The 21,972-nt window shown below is 43.0% G+C and overlaps 2 protein-coding genes across 2 annotated transcripts in view; one reads left to right on the top strand and one right to left on the bottom strand.

Moving 5' to 3' along the window:
* LOC141176132 (uncharacterized) overlaps window positions 1-9,819 on the bottom strand; it is a 725,229-nt gene extending 715,410 nt beyond the window's left edge. Inside the window, exons 1-6 of the mRNA XM_073660128.1 lie at window positions 9,767-9,819; window positions 3,692-3,899; window positions 3,383-3,562; window positions 3,176-3,299; window positions 2,995-3,092; window positions 2,706-2,796 (exon numbers count right to left, since the gene is read on the bottom strand). Coding sequence (XP_073516229.1) covers window positions 2,706-2,796; window positions 2,995-3,092; window positions 3,176-3,299; window positions 3,383-3,562; window positions 3,692-3,899; window positions 9,767-9,792 — 727 coding nt within the window. The 5' untranslated portion in view covers window positions 9,793-9,819. The remainder of the gene's footprint in view (window positions 1-2,705; window positions 2,797-2,994; window positions 3,093-3,175; window positions 3,300-3,382; window positions 3,563-3,691; window positions 3,900-9,766) is intronic.
* Window positions 1-21,972, top strand: part of LOC141176136 (uncharacterized) — a 534,162-nt gene that overhangs the window by 419,580 nt on the left and 92,610 nt on the right. The gene's annotated exons all lie outside the window — the stretch shown is intronic.

Here is a 21,972-nt window from a genome sequence, read left to right as displayed (position 1 = left end):
TTTATGATAATATGTATGGTTAGATTAATCAATACCTGGAATAGCCTACAACAGAGTACTGACCCTTTTAATAACAAGTTCATTACTCACCACCAGATTTTGGTACAAGAATTGAGTCAATTAGAGAACAACCCGATCAGTGACTGTTGGATATGTACTCACTCACCAGTTTCAGCCACTAGTATGCCTTTTCTTGCGGTCCCAGTCACTCTGGAAGAAATACTAAACTGGCCCAATTGTAGCGACGCCCTTGCTAATAACGCTACTAAGTTTAGTAGATTATGGAACACCACTGTATCTCCCCTGGTGGCAAGGAAATCTTACTGCCACCAGTAGACACCTACAATGTCTTGCCCTTAAAGGAAACAAATGGGTGCCCAGAAACAAGTCTTCCTTGGCTAATTTAGGCTTCATACCAACTGAAGGTCTACAAATCAGTTTTAATGCTACTCCTAGTACGGCAGATGCTTTTAAACCGTCATTGTTGGAAAGATACATTCATAATCACTCATGGGTACATGCAAATCTGTTTATAAAAGGTACCAATGATACATGTTATAAAATATCTGGTAACATCCCTTGCAATGAATCTTCTGAATATAAGCCTAGTGATCCAACATGTGGCAATCCGGATATTGGATACTGTAGCCCCCTGGGACAAATGCCTTCATGGTGTATGTTATCAAATAACACAGTTTTTATCGATTTGGTACATAAATTAGTATTACAGCACTCTGCTTTATGGGATCTGCCATCAGCCACAAATTGGGTCTGTGGGAATAATGCGTATAAATGGCTCCTAGTCAGAGTAGGGGGGACTTGTACGTTGGCCCGGCTAACTCCAGCCATTTATCTTATTCCCCATAGTAAAGTAGATATGAGAACCATCCCTCTTCATACCATCTATAAATGTGCCAAGGACAACACTCCACGCCCATCAGTAAGACCTCATTTAGTACAAATGAGTATGCCCAATAAGATAGCCAGTACTGTCTTCCTCTACCCTATAGTAACACAAATGTGGGACAAATTAGTGGAAGTCACTGACTACTTAGATGACCAGATTTGGAGTGTGCTGGAAGTAATTAATACTACTGTTGAGGTGCAGAATCAACTTATTATAGAGGCTAATCAACATACTTTAGTGCTGGACTATTTGACAGCAGCTCAAGGAGGGATGTGTCAGGTTATAGGCCCAGCCTGTTGTCACTATATTGACCCCGGCTCTACCATACGGTTAAAGACTAAAATGGAAGACATTAGGAAACTCAGGGAAGAATATAACAAACATAACGAATTGACCAAAGACAGTTGGTGGTCTGATATGTTCTCCTTTTTAAATCCTGCTAATTGGTTTAAAGGGATTGGTGGATGGATTGTTGGAATATTACAAGGAGTGTTGCATATTGCTGCTTGCATCTTGTTAATATATGTCTTACTAAAACTAGTCTTTTATTGTATCCCATTTTGCATGAGGAAAACCTGCCAGTCATCAGAGAGCAAGGAGAACGCTGTTAACAGACATCCAGTGCTACTGTACACGGACCTCCCAGATGTGACCAGCATTGAGGACCTGGACGGCAAGGGAATGATGACCTTCACCCGCACGCCCCGACCAACCTCACGTCTGAAGATCAGAGCTTTATGATTATATCAACCAACAAGGGGGGATGGACATGCCGCGATAGCCTCGATTGGTAACAAGGGCACTAATTGAGTGAAGACCAATGTCCCTCAGGCTCAAAGCATGACCCTGGGAAAGCACCTCTAATGTTGATAATAACATAATTTTTAGGGGGGAAAATGTAAAGGACATATTGATATTCATGCTATAGCAACTCCATTTTGTCTGCTTGTTTTAAAATCATTTATTATCACTCCTTGCATAACATACATTCTTTCCTTCTTTTCTCTCGCCTCATCTTTCCCACACTAACTTTTCTCACAATAACATTTTGTATTTTGTCAGACATTCCGCTCCTGTTATCTAACTAGTTTAGGCCAGGATTGACCTTGTAAAATTCCATCGTGCTTCGAACTAATATGACCATATATGTGTTTCCGTAATAATTGTACTAACATTGGTCAGCCTGTAGTACTGTAGTATGACTGTAGGTGATTGGCTATTGATATGCTCAAAACAATATAAAATGCTAAGCAAAATAAACGGGATCAGAGATTCTTTGAATCCTCCCAATACAGAACATTGTTTTCGTATGGTTTTCTGTGGATTGCAATCAACATAATAATTTGACACTCACTTGGTCAACCGTGAAGGGTTATTGCCCTCCCTCAACAAATCCATGAAACCAGGGCTCGAGCCATGGCCACACATCTCCTGCAGACGTGAATAAATGTATATTACAGCCATCAGCCACGCACAGCTTAGAGATATATCATGGCACAGGTGTAATGTTTTCTGTATAGTTTATCACAATCTGGTTTGAAGTTAGTCGGTTTTAAAAGAAATTGAAAAGTCAGGATTAAGGGTAAATCAGCTGTTATTGTACAGAAATTCACACTTGGCCCTCACTGCACATTTAATATTTTCAATCATAAAAGTTAAGTTAGGTCAGGGAGACTGGACCTGGTCTTGTAGGGACCATATGAGCACATTCAGCAGCACAGAAGGGAGAGAAGGTAGATTCATCCAATAAGATATCAGGGATCTAGGAAGCCAACAGCATTTAGTGGTCACTACTCACCTGGGTAGTCATATGTAGGAATCTCCTCTTTACACCACTCATCACCCCTCACATATGTCTCTGTAGTATCAATATGGGTCAGATCTTCACCCTGAAACAAATATTATAAAAGTCACAGACAGATGGAGAAGTCCCATCTATGATCAGCTCTAATCCTGCCATCTCCACCGTTCTCATTACACAAGTATAAAACATATAATACTGGTGGATAAAACAAGACTGAGCACAAGACCTTCACAACCGTCTACACATCATAGGGGAGATCACATGACACCTTCTCTCCATCTACCTGATGATCCTGAGGAAAATTGGGATCTTCTTGTTTACAGTCCTGTGGAAGAAGAGGATGGGGACATCTCTCTGGTGTTGTCCTCTTACTGGATAGATCTGGAGGAAACACATACAGGGACTGAATTCATTCTTTACATACAGATAATTATAGGCCGTGTGTATTCAGTCCTGTCTATTACCTGGTGATGTGAGGGGCTGGGGAACCTCCATCATGACGTCCTTGTACAGATCTTTGTGTCCTTCTAAATAATCCCACTCCTCCATGGAGAAATAAACAGCGACATCCTGACACCTTATAGGAACCTGACACATACAATGATACCGTCATCCCCCCGATCCCTTCATAGCGTTACTGTATAATGTCCCAGCATTCCCAGCAGTGTCACCTCTCCAGTCAGCAGCTCAATCATCTTGTAGGTGAGTTCTAGGATCTTCTGGTCATTGATGTCCTCATGTATCAGGGGGTGAGGTGGAGGCTCTCTGATTGGGCTCAGGGATCTTCCCCATCCCTCAGACACAGGGTCCTGACAGCGCTCTCTGGAGGTCTTCTTCACTACTGTGTAATTCTGGTTATAGAGAGACACATTAATAAATCTCACTACAGACATTTCCAGAGTCCTCACCTCTCCAGTTCTGTCCATCTGTTATTCCCATAGATAAGAATGATGTAATGTGACGTCATCAGAATCTCTCACCTCTCCAGTAAGCCGGAAGAGGATCTCTAGGGTGAGGTGTAATATTTTCTCAGCCATCTTGTCTCTGTCCATATCCATCTTTGATGCGTAATTCAGGAAAATTCTCTTATATAGAAGATATTCACTAAGAGGATCCGATATTGTAGAGACCAGAATGAGAAGATGATGAGCCGATGTAACATCATAAAAATCCTGTGTAATACAGTTACTGGGAATAATAAGGGGAACACATGAAGAGATTATTGTACAGTATTTAGATTCCTTTACATCTACTAATAAAACCAACAGTGGTGTGAAAAAGTGTTCGCTCCTTTCCTGATTTCTTATTCTTTCACACTTAAATGTTTCAGATCACAAAAGAAATTTAAATATTAGACAAAGATAACACAAGTAAACACAAAATTCAGTTTTTAAATGAAGGTCTTTATTATTAAGGGAAAAAGAAATCCAAACCTACAGAGCCCTGTGTGAAAAAGTGATTGCCCCCCCAACTACCCATTAAAACATAAATTAACTGTGGTTTATCACATCTTTGGGAAGCGGAGTTCAATTTCGCTAGCCATATAGAGGCCTGATTACTGCCACACTTGTTCTCAATCAAGGAATCACTTAAATAGAACCTGCCTAAAAAAGTAAAGTAGACTAAAAGATCCTCAAAAGCTAGCCATCATGCTGCGATCCAAAGAAATTCAGGAACAAATGAGAAACAAAGTAATTGGGATCTGTCAGTCTGGAAAAGGTTATAAAGCCATTTCTAAAGCTTTGACACGCCAGCGAACCACAGTGAGAGCCATTATTCACAAATAGCAAAAAACATGGAACAGTGGTGAATGTTCCCAGTAGTGGCCTGCCGATCAAAATTACCCCAAGAGTGCAGCGACGACTCATCCAAGAGCTCACAAAAGACCCCACAACAACATCCAAAAAACTACAGACCTCACTTGCCTCAGTTAAGGTCAATGTTCATGACTCCACCATAAGAAAGAGATTGGGCAAAAATGGAAACTCCCAGAACTGGTAGTTGACCCGACATCACCGATGTCCCAGTCTCAATGATTGACTGGGCTGTGGGCGAAGTTTCATCACTTCATAGCCCAGCATCTCGTGGGCTTGCGGCACTCTGTTAATGAAAGCAGTGAAGAGAGAGCGCACACGATGCTGGGCTGTGACATGTGGTGAAACGCCGCCCACAGCCCAGTCAATCAATTCCGGAACTTGACGTGAAGTCACCAGACATCAGAGGCAACTGCAGCCGGGGGTCACATGATGGTGCTAAGAGGACAACGATAGCGCCGCTCACAGGCACATTTGGAAACACAAGGTATTTGAAGAAAGCCTTATTTCCTAGGTTTAATTCCATCTGACAACTACACATTGCAGTGGATAACCTCTTTAATGTGACCATCTCTTAATGTTTTGATACACATGTCCAACTGTTCAATGTTTCAGTACTGTAAGATGGCCGCCGGACAGGTGTGACGTGCAGAAGTAGTGCTGTTGCTTTAAAAGCATTCAGCAACTATTAGAAGTAACAGAATCACAGGAGACAGGAAGTGTTGTGCTCCAGAAGCATCCAGCAACTAGAGGGGTTAACACAGTCACAGGAGAAGGGGAGTGTTTTAGCAGAGCCCCAGGGGGATTGTGGGGAAGTTGTTTACTGTCTGTCCAGAGCCAAAGAGAAAGGTGGCTTATGATCTGTATCTCACAGAAGGCAAGAAAACAGAATTCAGGTCAGGAGGGAAGCTAAACACAGGTCAGATAGACTCCCTGAGCTAACAGTGTGGAGTATTGTCGACCAGGAAGATAAGGACTGGAAGGAATCCTGTCATAGGGATCGTCTCCCTCATCAAACCCCCCCCCCTCTCCATGCAGGATAAAGAATGCTGTGTACAAAGCGCCAAAACATAAAAATGATATAATTGTAGTATCGCTGTAATCATACTGAACAGAAGAATAAAGCTGCCTTTTAGCACACGCGGAACAAGATAAAAAAATCCAAACAATTGCTTGTTTTTGTTCATTCTGCCTCCCAAAAATCGGAATAGAAAGCGATCACAAAATGTTATGTGCCCGAAAATTGTACCAATAAAAACATCAACTCGTCCCGCAAAAAGCAAGCCCTTAAATGACTCTGTAGGCAGAGATAATGAAAAATTATAGCTCTAAAAAAAAAAGGATCTTTTAGTGTGTGACAGCAGCCAAACATAAAAAACAATATAAATCTGGTATCGCTGTAATCGCACCGACCCATAGAATAAAGTCGTCTAATCATTTATACCACATGAGGAATGGCATAAAAAATAAATAAAAACTATTCTTCACCTGCTGTTGATTTGTTCATTCTTCCTCCCAAAGATCGCAATAAGGCTTGGCGCACATTTATCCTGCGCTCTACGCTGAGCGCTTACATCAGGGTTTCCGTGTAGATCTCTGAAATATGTGATTCAGATGGAACCCCCGGTGGAAGATTCCCTATAATAGGGCAGATTAAGACACTGTGGACTCAAGTCTGTCCTATGATTTGGCAGTGTCCATATTTTTAAGCGTGCATAAAAGCGCAATAGACCAAAGTTTTGTGTACTTCTGAAAAAAAGACAACGCTAAACACAGACGAGATGGAGTCCACAGTAACTCTGCTGCCTCATTATAGTGAATGGGTTTTATCTGAATCATGTCACTCAGAGATTTACAGTGGGGGGAAATAATTATTTGATCCCTTGCTGTTTTTGTAAGCTTGCCCACTGACAAAGACATGAACAGTCTATAATTTTAAGGGTAGGTTAATTTTAACATTGAGAGATAGAATATCCATAAAAAATCCAAGAAAATCACATTGTATAAATTAGATAAATTTATTTGCATTTTGCAGTGAGAAATAAGTATTTGATCTCCTACAAACCATTATGAGTTCTGATTCCTACAGACCAGTTAGACGCTCCTAATCAACTCATTACCTGCATTAAAGACAGCTGTCTTATATAGTCACCTGAAGAAGACTACTATCCACAGACTTAATTAATCAGTCAGACTCTAACCTCTACAAAATGGGCAAGACCAAAGAGCTTTCTGAGGATGTCAGGGACAAGATTATAGACCTGCACAAAGCTGGAATGGGCTACAAAACCATAAGTAAGACGCTGGGTGAGAACGAGACAACTGTTGGTGCAATAGTAAGACAATGTAAGAAATACAAAATGACTGTCAATCGACATCGATCTGGGGCACCATGCAAAATCTCACCTCGTGGGGTATCCTTGATCATGAGGAAGGTGAGAGATCAGGCTATACACTACACGAGCTGGAACTTGTTAATGATCTCAAGGCACCTGGGACTACAGTCACCAAGAAAACCATTTGTAACAGATTACACCTTAAAGGTTTAAAATCCTGCAGTGCCCTCAAGGTCCCCCTGCTCAGCAAGGCACATGTGCAGGCTTGTCTGAATTTTGTCAATGAACACCTGGATGATTCTGTGAGTTATTGGGATAAGGTGCTATGGTCAGATGAGACAAAAATTGAGCTCTTTGGCATTAACTCAACTCGCCATGTTTGGAGGAAGAAGAAGAATGAGTAAAACCCTAAGAACATCGTCCCAACCGTGAAGCATGGTGGGGGAAACATTATAGTTTGAGGGTGCTTTTCTGCAAAGGGGACAAGATGACTTCACCTTACTGAAAGGAAGATAGATGGGTTCATGTCCCATAGAAAACTTATGGAGGGAGTTGAAGCTCTGAGTTGCCAAGCAACAGCCTCAAAATCTTAATGATTTAGAGATGACCTGCAAAGAGGAGTGGACCAAAATTCCTCCTGACATGTGCGCAAACCTCATCATCAACTACAAACAACGTCTGACTGCTGTGCTTGCCAACAAGGGTTTTTCACCAAGTATTAAGTGTTGTTTGCCAGAGGGATCAAATACTTATTTCTCACTGCCAAATGCAAAAAAATATCTAATTTATACAATGTGATTTTCTTGATTTTTTTGTATATTCCATTTCTTAATGTTAAAATTAACCTACCCTTAAAATTATAGACTGTTCATGTCTTTGTCAGTGGGCAAACTTGCAAAAACAGCAAGGGATCAAATAATTATTTCCCCCACTGTAGATGGAAACCCCAATGTAAGTGCTCAGCGTAGAGCGCAGGATAAATGTGATCGAAAATGTTATGTAAAATGTTTTCAAAAAATGCTTCAATTCAATCTACAAAAAATGCAAGTCCCCGCTCAGGTGCGTCTTCTGTCAATGGAAATATATGGGGCTTCCACGTTACTGGTAGTACAAAGACTCTGCAAAAGCCTGTGCTAAACAATTATAGATGGCTCTGTAGGAGTTATTAATATACCTGAATACATTGTGTACCTCTTGTTACCCTATCACAGTACTAGTTGTATTTTGTCGACTTGGATTTAGTCTCTACCAACCATATATGTGGTGGTGGCTCTAGAGGTGGAGGTTAATCGCCTCCAAGATTTCGTCCGAATATCCCTCATCCTATGAAATTCTGTGCCTCAACACGTCCGATTATCCACCACACTTTTATCCTTCAGATGGAACCTGAAAATACATCTCTTTAAACAAGCTTACAGCCTGCCATGACCTTGCTTGCTGCCACCTCAACAACACCGGAGCTACTGCAATCCCCCCAACCTACTGTCTCCTTCCCCACCATCCAGTAAAATGTAAGCCCACAAGGGCAGGGTCCTCTTCCCTCCGTACCAGTCTATCATTGTTAGTTTGTTTACTGTAAGTGATATCTGTATTTTGTATGTAACCCCTCCTTATGTACAGCACCATGGAATCAATGGAGCTATACAAATAATAATAATAATAATAATATTAATTTTGTATTTGTATAGCATAACCTTAGCAACTAGCCGTGATGGATTTTGAATGAGACCAAATATCTTTATTTCTGGAGTCTTCATAAGATTCCATATGGTCCCACTCGGGGGAGACATTAAAAAATGAACTGACACTACTAACAGATATGTGGTGCTCATACATGCACTATGCACTTTATATTTATATGTATGAAGTAATCATATAGTTAGTGTTTATTAGATATTTCTCCATATGGATCTATATATGTATTTTCACATCTGGCATAAACTATAAGTAAAACTTTTTTACCTGTTACTTGTTCATTTGCAGTAGATTTCCCTTTTTTAATTCTGGTTTTGTTTTTAATTGTTGTCTTTTTAATATATGTTCAATAACATAATTATTACAGTTTGTTGTATGGGAGTTGTTCGTCTTCGGCTTTTTATAACATTATGTGAAGCACCTGTGTGTTCCAGGTGCTCACCACAAAACTATATAAATTCCTTGAGGGGTGTAGCTTCAAAAATGGTGTCCCTTGTGGGGGGTTGCCACTGTATAGGCACATCAGGGGATCTGGAAACCCGACATGGGGTACGCTCTCGAGTCCAGACATTTTTGCATACAAAAAGTTAAGTGGACTCCTTCCCTTCCTAGCCCTGCTGTAGACCCAAACAGAAGTTTCCCTACAACAAATGGGATATCGGCTTACTCAGGAAAAATTGCACAACAAATTGTATGATGCACTTTCTCCTGTTACCCTTTTGAAAATGCAAAATTTGGGGGTAAAGTAAGATTTTTGTGGGAAAAAGTAACATTTTAATTTTTTCCCTTTGCCATTGCTTTAATTCTTCACACACTGGTCAGAATTGAAAAAAGTGACCTGTAAGGAAGGTGAAACAGACTCTGGGGTGAAAGGGTTAATAAGACTTACAAGTGGAACCGGTCCAGAAAGCAGAAGATCCAGCAAGTATCTGCCACATATTCCTGCAAATCCCCCGAATGTCATCACTAGTATCTACATTACTGTGCTGGAACTAGGAGCGGAATAATGGTGTTGTGTGAGGACTTCTCTGGGCTTCTGTCCTTCATCCTGCAGTCGTCTGAATGGATCTAATGTGGACGGGAACCAGCTAAGCCGCATTCTGTCCACAGCTGTTACCTCACTGTTCACACCACACAGAGACCCCAAAAGAGTCTCCGTGCTGAAGGGGTTAATGCCCCCTGCGCCCAGTAATGGGGGATCTCCACATACCTCCACCTGCAGAGCCGCCACCACATATATGGCTGTTCTGTGCGCACAGGACCTGTGATGAGGTCACAGGAGGGGAGGAGTCAGGGGTCACATGATCAGGGGCCTCAGTGGATGCACAGTGTGAACAGTGCGGCTCCTGTACAGTGATATCCGGAGTGAAGACGCTACATGGAGACGTCTCCGCAGTCAGTGACATTTCCGGCATTATTTGCCCCTCACTACTGGCACAATTACCCCGCGCCGCCTTTTCTACAGTTTTATGTGTGAATGTAACGTGGGATTTTCCTGCTTGGAGACAAATAGACGACACATGAGGTGATTATTACCAGTTACCGGACGTCTACTATATGGCGGCATATGATTGTGCTATCCACCTCATACCAGGAGCTAAAAGGCCGAAATCTAGTTTGTTTAACCCTTTCCAGGGAGGGCGGCCTTGATAGACTATATTCAGAAGAGTCCGGCTGAGGGCAGAGACAGATGGCCGTACTTCTCCTGCGAGGATCGCCTCGAACCTCATACTGGCCGACACCTCTCCTGACCTGAGCTTGACAGCTGCAAAGAAATCCATCATGCTGTCATGTTCAGGTCAGGAGAGGTGCGGGCCAGTCCATTCAGTGCGATGCGATCCTCGCACGAGTTATACGGCAGTGTGTCTCTGCCCTAAGGGTCATATACGGCCATCCACCTCTCCAGTTGTAGTGGGGGTTTTTACTTGTTAAAAAAAGGATGGAGAGTTGCATCCGTGCTTGAATTTTAGAGAGATTAATAAAATCACGGTTCACAATCCCTGTCCTTTGCCCCTTATACCGAACCAGTTTAAGCAATTATCTGGAGCTAAATGGTTTTCCAAACTTGACTTGAGAGGGGCATATAACTTTATACTCATACATCAGGGTGACGAACGGAAGACCGCATTCATTACGCCTCAGTGTCATTTTAAAAATTTGGTGATGCCATTTGGGTTAAGCAATGCACCTTCAGTCTTTTAAAATATCATAATATTTTTTGCTCACTAGTGGGTAGACTTGTGGTGATTTACCTGTATGACATATTGATTTATTCACATACTCTGGAGGAGCATCACGAGCATGTCAGAGAGTTTCTTCAGGCTCTATGTGACAACCATTTATTTGCTAAACTGGAGAAATGTCAATTTGAGGTCCAGCAGATAAGGTGACTGTCTTGACCGATCATAAGAACCTGTTGTACGTTGACGGTGCTAAGTGCTTAAACACCAGACAGGCTTGGTGCGCCTTGTATTTTTTGCCCGGTTTGATTTTGCCGTTACTTATCTCCCTGGCTCTACGAATGTCAACACGAAATTCAAGTCAAGATTCTTAGTGAAGGGGTGGGGAAGATCTCAGGCAGCGCATTTGACTAGCCCAGGGGGAGATGGGGATGAATCGGTACCCGGGCCTTTAGCCTGGCCTTTAGGGATGTCGCGGTGGTCGGCTCCCGGGCCCGTACCCTGGGCCTCTACTTTAAAAAAGGGTTAGTGATTTGTTAAGTTTATAAAAGAGTTTGTGACGCCACCTATGGTTTCTGATGATATTCACCAGCGCTGCGCAGTCCACTGAGGCCGGTGATCAGGCAGCTAGATGGTATGGCTCCCCACAGGTGGAGCTAGGCCTCAGGGCAGGGTACGGACGGGGTATGCAGGACGGAGAGACTCAGCCGGGTCAGAGCAAGAACAGGGATGGACACAATAGTCACTTCAGTACCTTTTACTGATGGAAATTCAGGCACTCCCCGGAGCACTGTAGGGTGAAGGGTGTATGTCCGGATCTTCCCCAATGAGCAGGTTTTGGGCCTCATGCTTCTTGACTCTGCGTAGTAAGTTTCTGACCTGCCTGGAGCTAGGCCTAACTTTGTCTCTGTCCTGCGCTAGCTGACCTTGTGGTAGGGCCTTCTCTTGGAGTGCACGCTCCCGACCTACGGGGCCTATGTGTCTCCTGGCTCTGGTACGTATCAGCACTTTAGCGATCCTGGGACTTGTAGTTCTCCAGGGATTCCGGTTTATCTTACTGGGTCATGGAGATCCCGGTAAGCTTCGGACCCGGTGTCCGGTAACTGCTTCTTCGGGGTGAGCTAGTTAAGCTCCTCTGCCCCCTATGAACTAACTCTGTCTACTCGCCTTCGGCCTACTTGGGCCCTCTCTAGGCTACTCACACTAACGGCAGCTTGCCGCGCTTCACCGATCTTATGGCGCCGGCACACCTGAAGCTCACCTCTCTGAGCTACACGGAGTCTTGATCTGGATAAGCTCCACTGCAGGTTAGCAATTGCAGGAGCTGGAACAGGCTTTTGTCCTCTGAGGTAACTCCTCTCAGACTGCACTGGATTCACTGCTAAACCAGACTGAACTAGACTCTGACTCAAACCAACTGCTGCCTGGCTCCACCTTCCCTTTTATATCCCTAACGGTCTCCCTCTGGTGGTCTGAGGTGGAAGGTGGAGATGTGTGAATGGTTATGGGGGCCTCTTGTGGAGGAATCCTTCAACACACCCTTCTAGGATTTGTGATACCAAGCACAGCTGGGCTTCACACATTCAGGATGCTCAGGACAGTGCGCAGGAAGGTTTACCTATAAATAAGCTTTATGTACTGCCCTCTTTAGTCATAGATCTTCTTAATGAAGTACATGATTCCTTTTTCGCTGGCCATGTGGGTTCTTCTGCCTCTTCAAGATCACTTTCTGGGTCTTTTTAGTGGCAGAATGCTCTTAAGGATATTGAAGAGTATGTCTGAAAATGCAAAGTCTGAAAGTCTGTGCCAGGGCTAAAGCCTCTAGTTATCTCTTCCCTAACGATGTTCCATTACAAACCTGGACCCACTTGTCTATGGACTTTGTCACTGATTTGCTTAACTGGTGGTATTACTGTCATGTGGGTGGTGGTAGACCGTTTTAGCAAAATCGTTCTTTTGGTCCCACTTCAAAACATGCAAACTGCTAGGATCTTAGCAACTTTGTTAATTTCTCAAATCGTTAAACTTCATGGTGTTCCCAAAAACATAATTTTCGATTGAGGAGTTCAATTTCTGGCTAGTTTTTGGCTTAGTTTTTGCTCCAGATTGGGTATCAATCTGTTTTTTCTCTTAGTGTATCATCCCGAGACTAACAGTCAAACAGAAAAGGATGATCCTGGAAATAGAGCAGTATTAGGGATGTTTTGTCTCCTCTAATCAGAAAGACTGGGTGGAATTTTTGTCCCATACCAAGTGTGCTCTAAATAACCATTCCTCTAAGACTACCGGGACCTTGCTTTTTTTTTAGCTGCTGTAGTTTGTAGTGTTTGGGAATTTTTCAGAATTACAATACTCCATGTCAGAGGAGGAGAGATTTTGTCCCCAATTAATTAAGGTCTGGAGGGAGGTCAAAAGGGATCTTTTAGTAGCTAGTGACCAGGCCAAAAGTGGTGCTAACCACAGAGGTAGGAAGGCTTCTATCTTTAGGGAGGGAGATTTTGTGTGGTTGTCTTCAAAATATCTGCACTTAAAGATCACATCTAGAAAGTTTGTGCCTAAATTTGTAGGTCCTTATAAAATTATAAAAATGTTAAATCCTGTAAGTTAAGTTGCAACTTCCTATTGCCTGGAAAATCATAATTCTTTCAATTCTTCTCTTTTAAAAAAAAAATTGATGGGGCCTCAAGACATAATTGAGGTGGATTTGGAAGGGTATCAGTAGTATGAGGTAGGGCGAGTGCTTTGTTCCAGGTGGGTCAGGTGCCGTCTGCATTATCTCGTTAAGTGGAAAGATTATGGTCCTTAAGATAGCTCCTAAATTAATTTGGGGATCTTCATGTGATCAGATAGACAGATTATTGGGTGGGGCTGGGGAAAATCCAGCAGTCATGGTACACATGGGTACCAATGACAAAGTTAGAGGGAGGTGGAGGGTCTTTGAAAATGATTACAGGGAATTAGGAGAGAAGCTGAAGTACAGGGCCTCCAAGGAAGTGTCTTCAGAAATACTGCAGATTCCACTATCATCACTAGAAAGTTAACTGGATCTTAAAGAGTTAAATAAGTGGCAGGAAGAAAGGGTTTGGATTCATGGAGAACTGGGCCAGCTTCTCTGTCAGCTACAGGCGCTACGATAGGGACAGGCTGCACCTTAACGGGGAGGGTGCAGCTGTGCTGCGGGAAAAAATGGTCAGATGGATGAAGGAGCTTTTAAACTAGGATCTGGGGGGAGGGAGGGTACTTGTGTAAATAAGGACATACAGTAGACAGAGAGACAGTAGGGGTCAATGAGGATTTATGGGGGCTAGGACATGCAAGGAAATTAAGTAGGCGAGTAGGAGTAATAAATGTCTGCTGGCAAATGCAATAAGACTTGCAAACAAAATGAATGAATTAGAGGCTCTTGTGTCAGCCACAGATTACAATGTGGTGGGCATTACGGAAACCTGGCTAGAAAGCCATGACTGGGTGACAAACAGAGGGTTACACTACACTTAAAAAGTTAGGAAAGAAACAAAAGATAGAGGGATGGGTATTTTCGTTAAATCCAATTTATAACCTGTGCTCAATGACGACAATGTAGAGCCAGTATGGGTAAATCTACATGGAAATGGCAATAATGGAAAGCTGCTAATTTGCGATTGCTACAAGCCTCCTAATATAGCTGAACATGAAAAGGATGATATGCTGCAACACATTTAAAAGGCAACAAAAACAAGTCATGGCCATAGTGTTGGCTCCCTTGAAATTGTTCCAGAAAATTATTACAATTACACATGTTTTGTTATACCCGTATATTTCCTTTGTGTGTATTGGAACAACACAATAAAAAAGAGAAAAAAAGGCAAATTGAACATAATTTCACATAAAACCACCAAAAATGCGCCGGACAAAATTGTTGTCACCTTGTCAAAATTGTGGGGTGTGGGTAAACAACTTTATTTCAAGCACGTGAAGCTCGTTCAAACTCAATTGTGGCAACATGAAAATCACACCTGAAATCAGATAAAAAAGGGAGAAGTTCATTCAATCTTTGCATTGTGTGCATGTGTGTGCCACACTAAGTATGGAGAACGAAAGAGAAGAAGAGAACTGTTTGAGGACTTGAGAACCAAAATTGTTGTAACCTTGAAATTGTTGATATTTTTCAAGTCCATCTCCAGAGATCTGGATGTTCCTTTGTCCATGGTGCGCAACATAATCAACACATTTACAACCCATGGAACTGTAGCTAATCTCTCTGGATGTGGACAGAAGAGAGAAACTGACGAAAGGTTGCAACGCAGGATAGTCCAGATGGTGGATAAGCAGCCCCACTAAAGTTCCAAATAAATTCAAGCCATCTTGCATGCTCAGGGTGCATCAGTGCCAGTGTGAACTATCAGTCAACATTTGAATTAAATGAAACGCTATGGCAGGAGACCCAGGAGGACCTCACTGCTGACACAGAGGCATAAAGAAGCTACACTGCAGTTGGCCAAAATGTACATGAATAAGCCAAAATCCTTCTGGGGAAGCGTCTTGTGGACAGATGAGACCAATATAGAGTTTTTGGTAAAGCACATCATTCTACTGTTTAAACAAAATGAAGCCTACAAAGAAAAGAACAGAACACAGTAACTACAGTCAAATATGGTGGAGGTTCAAATATGTTTTTGAGTTCTTTTGCTGCCTCTGGCACTGGGTGCCTTGACTGTGTGCAAGGCATCCTGAAATCTGAAGATTAAGAAAGGATTTTGTGTGGCAATGTAGTGCCTAGTGTCAAAAAGCTGGGTTTATGTTCTAGGTAATGAGTCTTCCAGAATGACAATGACCCCAAGCATACATCAAGAAGCACCCAGAAATGGATGGAAACAAAGTGCTGTAGAGTTGTGAAGTGAACAGCAATGAGTCCGGATCTAAATCCCATGGAACACCTGTGTATAGATCTTAAAATTGCTGTTTGGAAAAAAATATTAAAATTTGAGAGTCTTCAGTGGTTGATACCTTTGTTTAACTGAAAAGATGGTAACAAATTACAAGCTTTCGAGACTACTCAGATCTCTTCAGTAGACATAGTATAACACAAAATCTGAAGAGTCACATATTTATACACAACAGGGCACAGGAATAATGCAATAGATAAGACAAGTGACGTGAAACAGAACTATCAGTATGGGAGAGGGAGAAGCAGTTGTGGCTGTGAATATTGGAACGGTTCATTGAGAAGCAGTATAAAAGTTTTATTGCCCTGTGATTGAGATCTGGTCCATGATTGTGATGCCCCCAAACAGTCTGAGGAGCACATTCCTTAGTTGATGTAGAAAGACATATATCCATGTGACACATTAATTCCTGCTCCCTGAGTGTGTCAAAGATTGTCATAAGTTTGTAATTCCACATTTTTCCGTCTGAGATTTGAAGTTACCTTTTAATACAAGTAATTTCATGTCCATGATGCTGTGATCAGGGATAAAAAAATGTTAGGCCACAGGTAGATCTAATCTTTTTTCTTTTATTGTGTGGCGATAACAATTCATCCTTGTTCTAAGTTTTTGCCCTGTCTCCCCTACATACAGACCCCTATCTGGACATTTGGTACATATAATTAAGCACGCTACATTAGATGTGATGCAGCTGAAAGTACTTGGGATCTTGTGGTTGTCTCCTGATTTGAGTTGGGAATCTTTATCTTATCTGTGTTCATTATAAATAGACAGATTTTACATTTGTTTCTGGTTGCAGGGAAAAGTTCCTGTAGCTGTTGGTGAGGACATGGAGCTTCTGAAATGATGCTTTTTAGTTTTGGGGGCTGCCTAAAACACAGAAGTGGGGGATCTGGAAATATAGATTGTAAGCGGGCATCTTTTTGTAATAATGGTTGTAATTTCCATGTAGCTCTACTTAGCACCCCCCTAATTGGATTTTAGGGGACTATTAGAGGCACCAGATTGCTTTCTTGTTTAGTTTTGTAATGTAGGAGATGATTCCTTGATATTCTGGTGGCTCTTGCAATCTGGTTTTCAATTCTTCTTGTATGGTATCCCTCGTTCAAAAAAGTCCTTCTGAGGCCACCAAGGTGTTGTCTCTGTCCATAGGGTTGGAACATATCCGATTGTATCTTGTCACGGGGTCCTTCTCCAACATCACACAATCAACAGAGCAAGAGAAGATTGAACAATTCCAAGACCTTTATTATAGGCAATACTGAAAGGTCCATATACAATCCACCACACAGAGGATAAAAATAGTCCATAAACATGAATGCAGTCCGGTAATGGTACTAACGCCCTGGGAGATGAGAGTCCAACAATCCAGCAGACAGAGGATAAAATAGTCCATATGTTTCTCCATATATATTCCTTCAAGAAATATTTCCAAAGTCATCCAGGCTTCTCCCATTCTCTCTGGCATGCTGTCCTCACATCCTCGTCCCATACAGAATCCCACCAGTGTCTCTCCTGGCTGTGATATTTAAAAGTCCCTTCTCCTCATTCACAGGTCAGGGGGGGAGGTCCCATTGCTGGTATTTCCATTACATTGCAAAATCAACAAGCTAGCCTGGTTCAATATGTCATTAGCATTTTAGCAAACAGCATTATTCACTGACCCTGGGCAAAGATAACAGTATAATAAACTGTGGGAGCTGATATCAGATGATAAATACCAGCTATTCATCAATTAACAAATATCAACTCATCCTACAAGAGAAGTCAACATTAGAGGGACACAGAGCAACAAGAGAACACTATGAAAATCAGTAAAATATAACTATACACAAAAAGATACCCACATATCATATCACACCATCACATATCTAATGGGTTGGTTGTAGACAATAGAGTTTTATTATGTGTTTTGGATGGAGACTGACCCATGTAGAGGGACAGGGCCATCTCTATTTCATTGTTCAATAGCTTGAAGGTGTCTAAAAAGTTAAATTCAGTACAGGAGTGAATAGTTGCGTGATGAGTTGATGGTGCGATGAAATATATTAAAGTGTTGTGAGGAGTCTGCTCTGTGGTAGGCGCTGGTTCATACAGGGATGCAGTGCGCAGGTTCAAACAAACTGGTGGTTTATTAAATGTCCATAAACCAGGCAGGAAACAAAACATAACAGCCTATTTCAGGTTCCAAAAAGGTATAACAGAACAAAACACAAAATATCTAGTCCATACAGCGCGGCCTCAGTCGTTTAAATGCAGATGCCTTTCTCTGCCTTCAGCAAGGTCTGAGCAGCACATGCAAGGTCTGCTCACTTTGCACAACACACACACACAGACTGAGACAAGCTCAGCTGTCTTAAATCAGGCCTTCCAAGACCTGGACTGGAGGTAAGTGAGCAGCTGATCACCCCAGCTCTTTTAGATGCCCGTAAAACACGGCCCTATAATCCGAGCCCATTAAATACCTCTCAGCACTATGTGTGCTGCAGCCTACTTTTCCGAGTCCTACATTATTATTATTATTTATTATTATAGCTCTATTTATTCCATGGCGCTTTACATGTGAAAAAGGGGTATACATACATGAACTATTACAAAGATCTTTAACAAAACGTGACAACAACTGGTACAGGAGGAACGAGGACCCTGCCCGCGAGGGCTCAAAATCTACAAGGGATATCAACAAAAAGCAAGGATCCAACAACAAACATCCAAATAGGAATCTGAATGTGTGTTAAAACTTCATGTTTATTAGAATTCCTTTAAAATCATGCTGTTAAAATTATAAATCCAGGGGATATCTACAAGGGATAGTTCAGCATACAGTAAGTGAGGGTAGAGCTAGTCGTGCACCAGTATGGTGGAGCAATGGTTACTGCAGATTGTAGGCTTGTCGGAAGAGGTGAGTCTTCAGGTTCCTTTTGAAGGTTTCCATGGTAGGTGAGAGTCTGATATGTTGGGGTAGAGAATTCCAGAGTAGGGGGGATGCACGGGAGAAATCTTGTACGCGATTGTGGGAAGAGGAGATAAGAGGGGAGTAGAGAAGGAGATCTTGTGAGGATCGGAGGTTGCGTGCGGGTATGTACCAGGAGACTAGGTCAGAGATATAAGGAGACAGGTTGTGGATGGCTTTGTAGGCCAGGGTTAGGGTTTTGAACTGGATTCTCTGGGCAACGGGGAGCCAGTGAAGGGATTGACAGAGGGGAGAGGCCGGGGAATAGCGTGGGGACAGGTGGATTAATCGGGCAGTGAGCTTGAGGGACTGGGTAGAGTGGGCAGCCATTGACGTTGATAGATAGGTCAGGCGGGGGGATGAATGAGATGGCGGAAAGACCATGAATTCTGTTTTATCCATGTTAAGTTTTAGAAATCTGTCAGAGAAGAAGGATGAGATAGCGGACAGACATTGTGGGATTTTGGTTAGTAGGGAGGAGATATCGGGTCCAGAGAGGTAGATCTGTGTGCCGTCAGCATAGAGGTGGTACTGAAAGCCATGAGACTCTATGAGTTGTCCTAGCCAATGGTGTAGATGGAGAAGAGCAGGGGTCTTAGGACTGAACCTTGGGGGACATCGACAGATAGGGGGTGAGATGAGGAGGTGGTGTGTTAGTGGGAGACACTGAATGTCCTGTCTGTTAAGTATGAGGAGATCCAAGATACGGCCAAGTCTTTGATGCCAAGAGATGAGAGAATTTGTAGTAAGAGGGTATGGTTCACTGTGTCGAAGGCAGATGACAGGTCTAGGAGGAGGAAGACAGAGTAGTGTCGCTTGGATTTGGTGGTTAGTTGGTTGTTGGTGACTTTAGTCAGGGCAGTCTCAGTAGAATGGTGCGGTCGAAAGCCAGATTGGAGGCGGTCAAAGAGAGAGCAGGAGAAGAGGTGGGAAGAAAGTTCAGAATGGATGTGTTGTTCCAGTAGTTTTGAGACGTAAGGGAGAAGTGATATGGGGCAATAGCTAGTCAGAGAGGATGGGTCAAGGGAGGGCTTTTTGAGGATGGGTGTGATCGAGGCATGTTTGAAGCATGAGGGGAAAATACCAGTTGTTATTGACAGGTTGAAAAGGTGGGTAAGGGTTGGGATGAAGACTGTGGTAAGGTTGGGGATGAGATGGGACGGGATTGGGTCAAGTTCACAGGTGGTGAGGTGTGATTTGGAGAGTAAAGAGGAAAATTGGTCTTCCGTACATCACCAAGGCTTGGCACCTTGAGGACACTTACCTCCCGTCCACGACATGTCCAGCTGCAACCTTACAATCCCTCCCCCATCTGCCCACCTTTGGCACCTTCTGCCACCATACAAAGACCCTTGATAAGGTATCATCATTCCCATGTTTTTTCCCAGGCCTATGCTCCACCTGGAAACTAAAAATAAATAAAAAGGGAGCGCAAATTGCGCTGTTACCAGATTAAGTTGTGAGAAAACAGAAATTTCTCACCTTTCTGGGTTGTGAAATGCATAACACATGTGGTATGTATAATGGAGGGCTGCAGGCAGCACTGAATCCACAGAGGGATAAACAACAGAAAGCCAGAATAGTAATGGTGCCAAATAAATCTGCACTCCTACACACATGGATAAGGAATCAAAGGTTCAATTAAAGTAAAAAATAAATAAACCCTTAAATAAAAGATGGACTTTAATTGAACCTTTGATTCTTTATCCATGTGTGGAGGAGTGCGGATTTAATTAGCACGACTCCTATCCTTTCTGGCTACCTGGAAACTAAAATCTTGTAGGGCTAGAAACCACCTAGTTACTCGGGCATTGTTTCCCTTCTTTTCTCGCATCCACCTGAACCTTCTACCTAACAGATAATACCTCAGAGAGTCTAAAGCCCACTTGATGGCTAAACATTCTTTTTCTACTATGGAGTAGTTCTTCTTACACATGCACAGTTTCCGACTGAGGTACATTATTGGGTGTTCCTCTTCATTAATATCCTGGGACAAGACTGCTCCCAGTCCGACATCCAATGCGTCTGTCTGGACCACAGACTCTTTGAAGAAGTTGGGCGCCACCAAGACTGGCTGTTTAAATCCTGGAAGGCCGCTTCAGCTTCCGGGGACCACTTAGCCATAGCCGACTTCATCCCTTACAGAAGATCCATCAGCAGGGCTGCTATCAGGGCAAAGTTATGGACAAATCTTCGATAGTCGCCACAATGCCTGACCTGCTTCTTCGTGAGGGGCTGTGGCCAGTTCAGAATCGCCTCAATGTTATTTATTTGTGGTTTTATTTCCCCTCTACCAACCACATAGTCCAGATACTTGGCTTCCTCCATCCCCATAGCACATTTCTTCAGGTTGATGGTAAAGCCCACCTTCCTTAGGGCGTCAAGTATTGCTTAAACTTTGCCAAGATTACTTTCCCAGTCCAGGCTGAATATGACGATGTCAACTATGAAGGCCGCTGCGTACTTATTATGGGGTGCTAAGATCCGGTCCATGGCTCTCTGGAAAGTGGCCGGATCTCCCTGCAACCCAAACGGCATCCTGACATACTGATAACATCCGTCTGGCGTCGAGAAGGCCGTCTTCTCCTTGGGCTCTTTGGACAGGGGAATTTGCCAGTATCCTTTGGTGAGGTCCAGGGTGGTGATGTACCGAGTGGGTCCTAGCCTTTTGATAAGCTCATCTACCCTAGGCATTGGGTAGGCGTCGAACTTCGAGACCTCGTTCAGCCTCCTATAGTCATTGCAAATATCTCATTATTTCTCTGTAGCACCCAGGCCAGCAGAATCTCTAGAGAATCCGTTCCTAAGTCTTATCTGCGCCAGGTGACCACCCGACACATGGGTATGAGCCATGTCAAGTACCTTGCGTCTATAGGGCCCTGGCACTAGCAACTGCTCTATTACCTCACCCCTTGGCTTGGTTACTATGTACAGCAATTCCCCATTCACAGCAAAATGAGGGAACCCACTGTCGGCCACTGGCTCCTGAGGCACTCCATTTAACAGGTAACATTTTTGAACGCCACTTTCAAAGTTAAATCCCTGAGTTGGGCAGTTCCAAAGTTTCCCTCAGACACCCCCAGCTCAGAGATTTTGGCCTCAGGGGATGCTACCTCATTCTCATCGCCCACATACACATGGGAAACTGGTCCATTACAGCCTGCGGCGAGGTGTCTTCGGGGATGATCTGGCTGACGTCCAAGCAACTAGGTGTCCCCGCTTTTCCCCACATATCCCAGAATAAAGCAAAGTCCCGTCTGATTATTAATCGGGTGCATCAAGTCTTTAACGACCTCCACTTCCTGATATGAGGTGCCACAGTCCATGTTTACATCCACCCAGGCCATAGGATACTTTT

The sequence above is a fragment of the Phyllobates terribilis genome, unplaced genomic scaffold (assembly GCF_046119375.1).
Source record: "Phyllobates terribilis strain yellow unplaced genomic scaffold, ASM4611937v1 Scaffold_17__1_contigs__length_24005725, whole genome shotgun sequence".
NCBI lineage: Eukaryota > Metazoa > Chordata > Amphibia > Anura > Dendrobatidae > Phyllobates > Phyllobates terribilis.
Note: the sequence above shows the minus strand (reverse complement) of the source record. Positions and strands in the feature narration are given on the sequence as shown.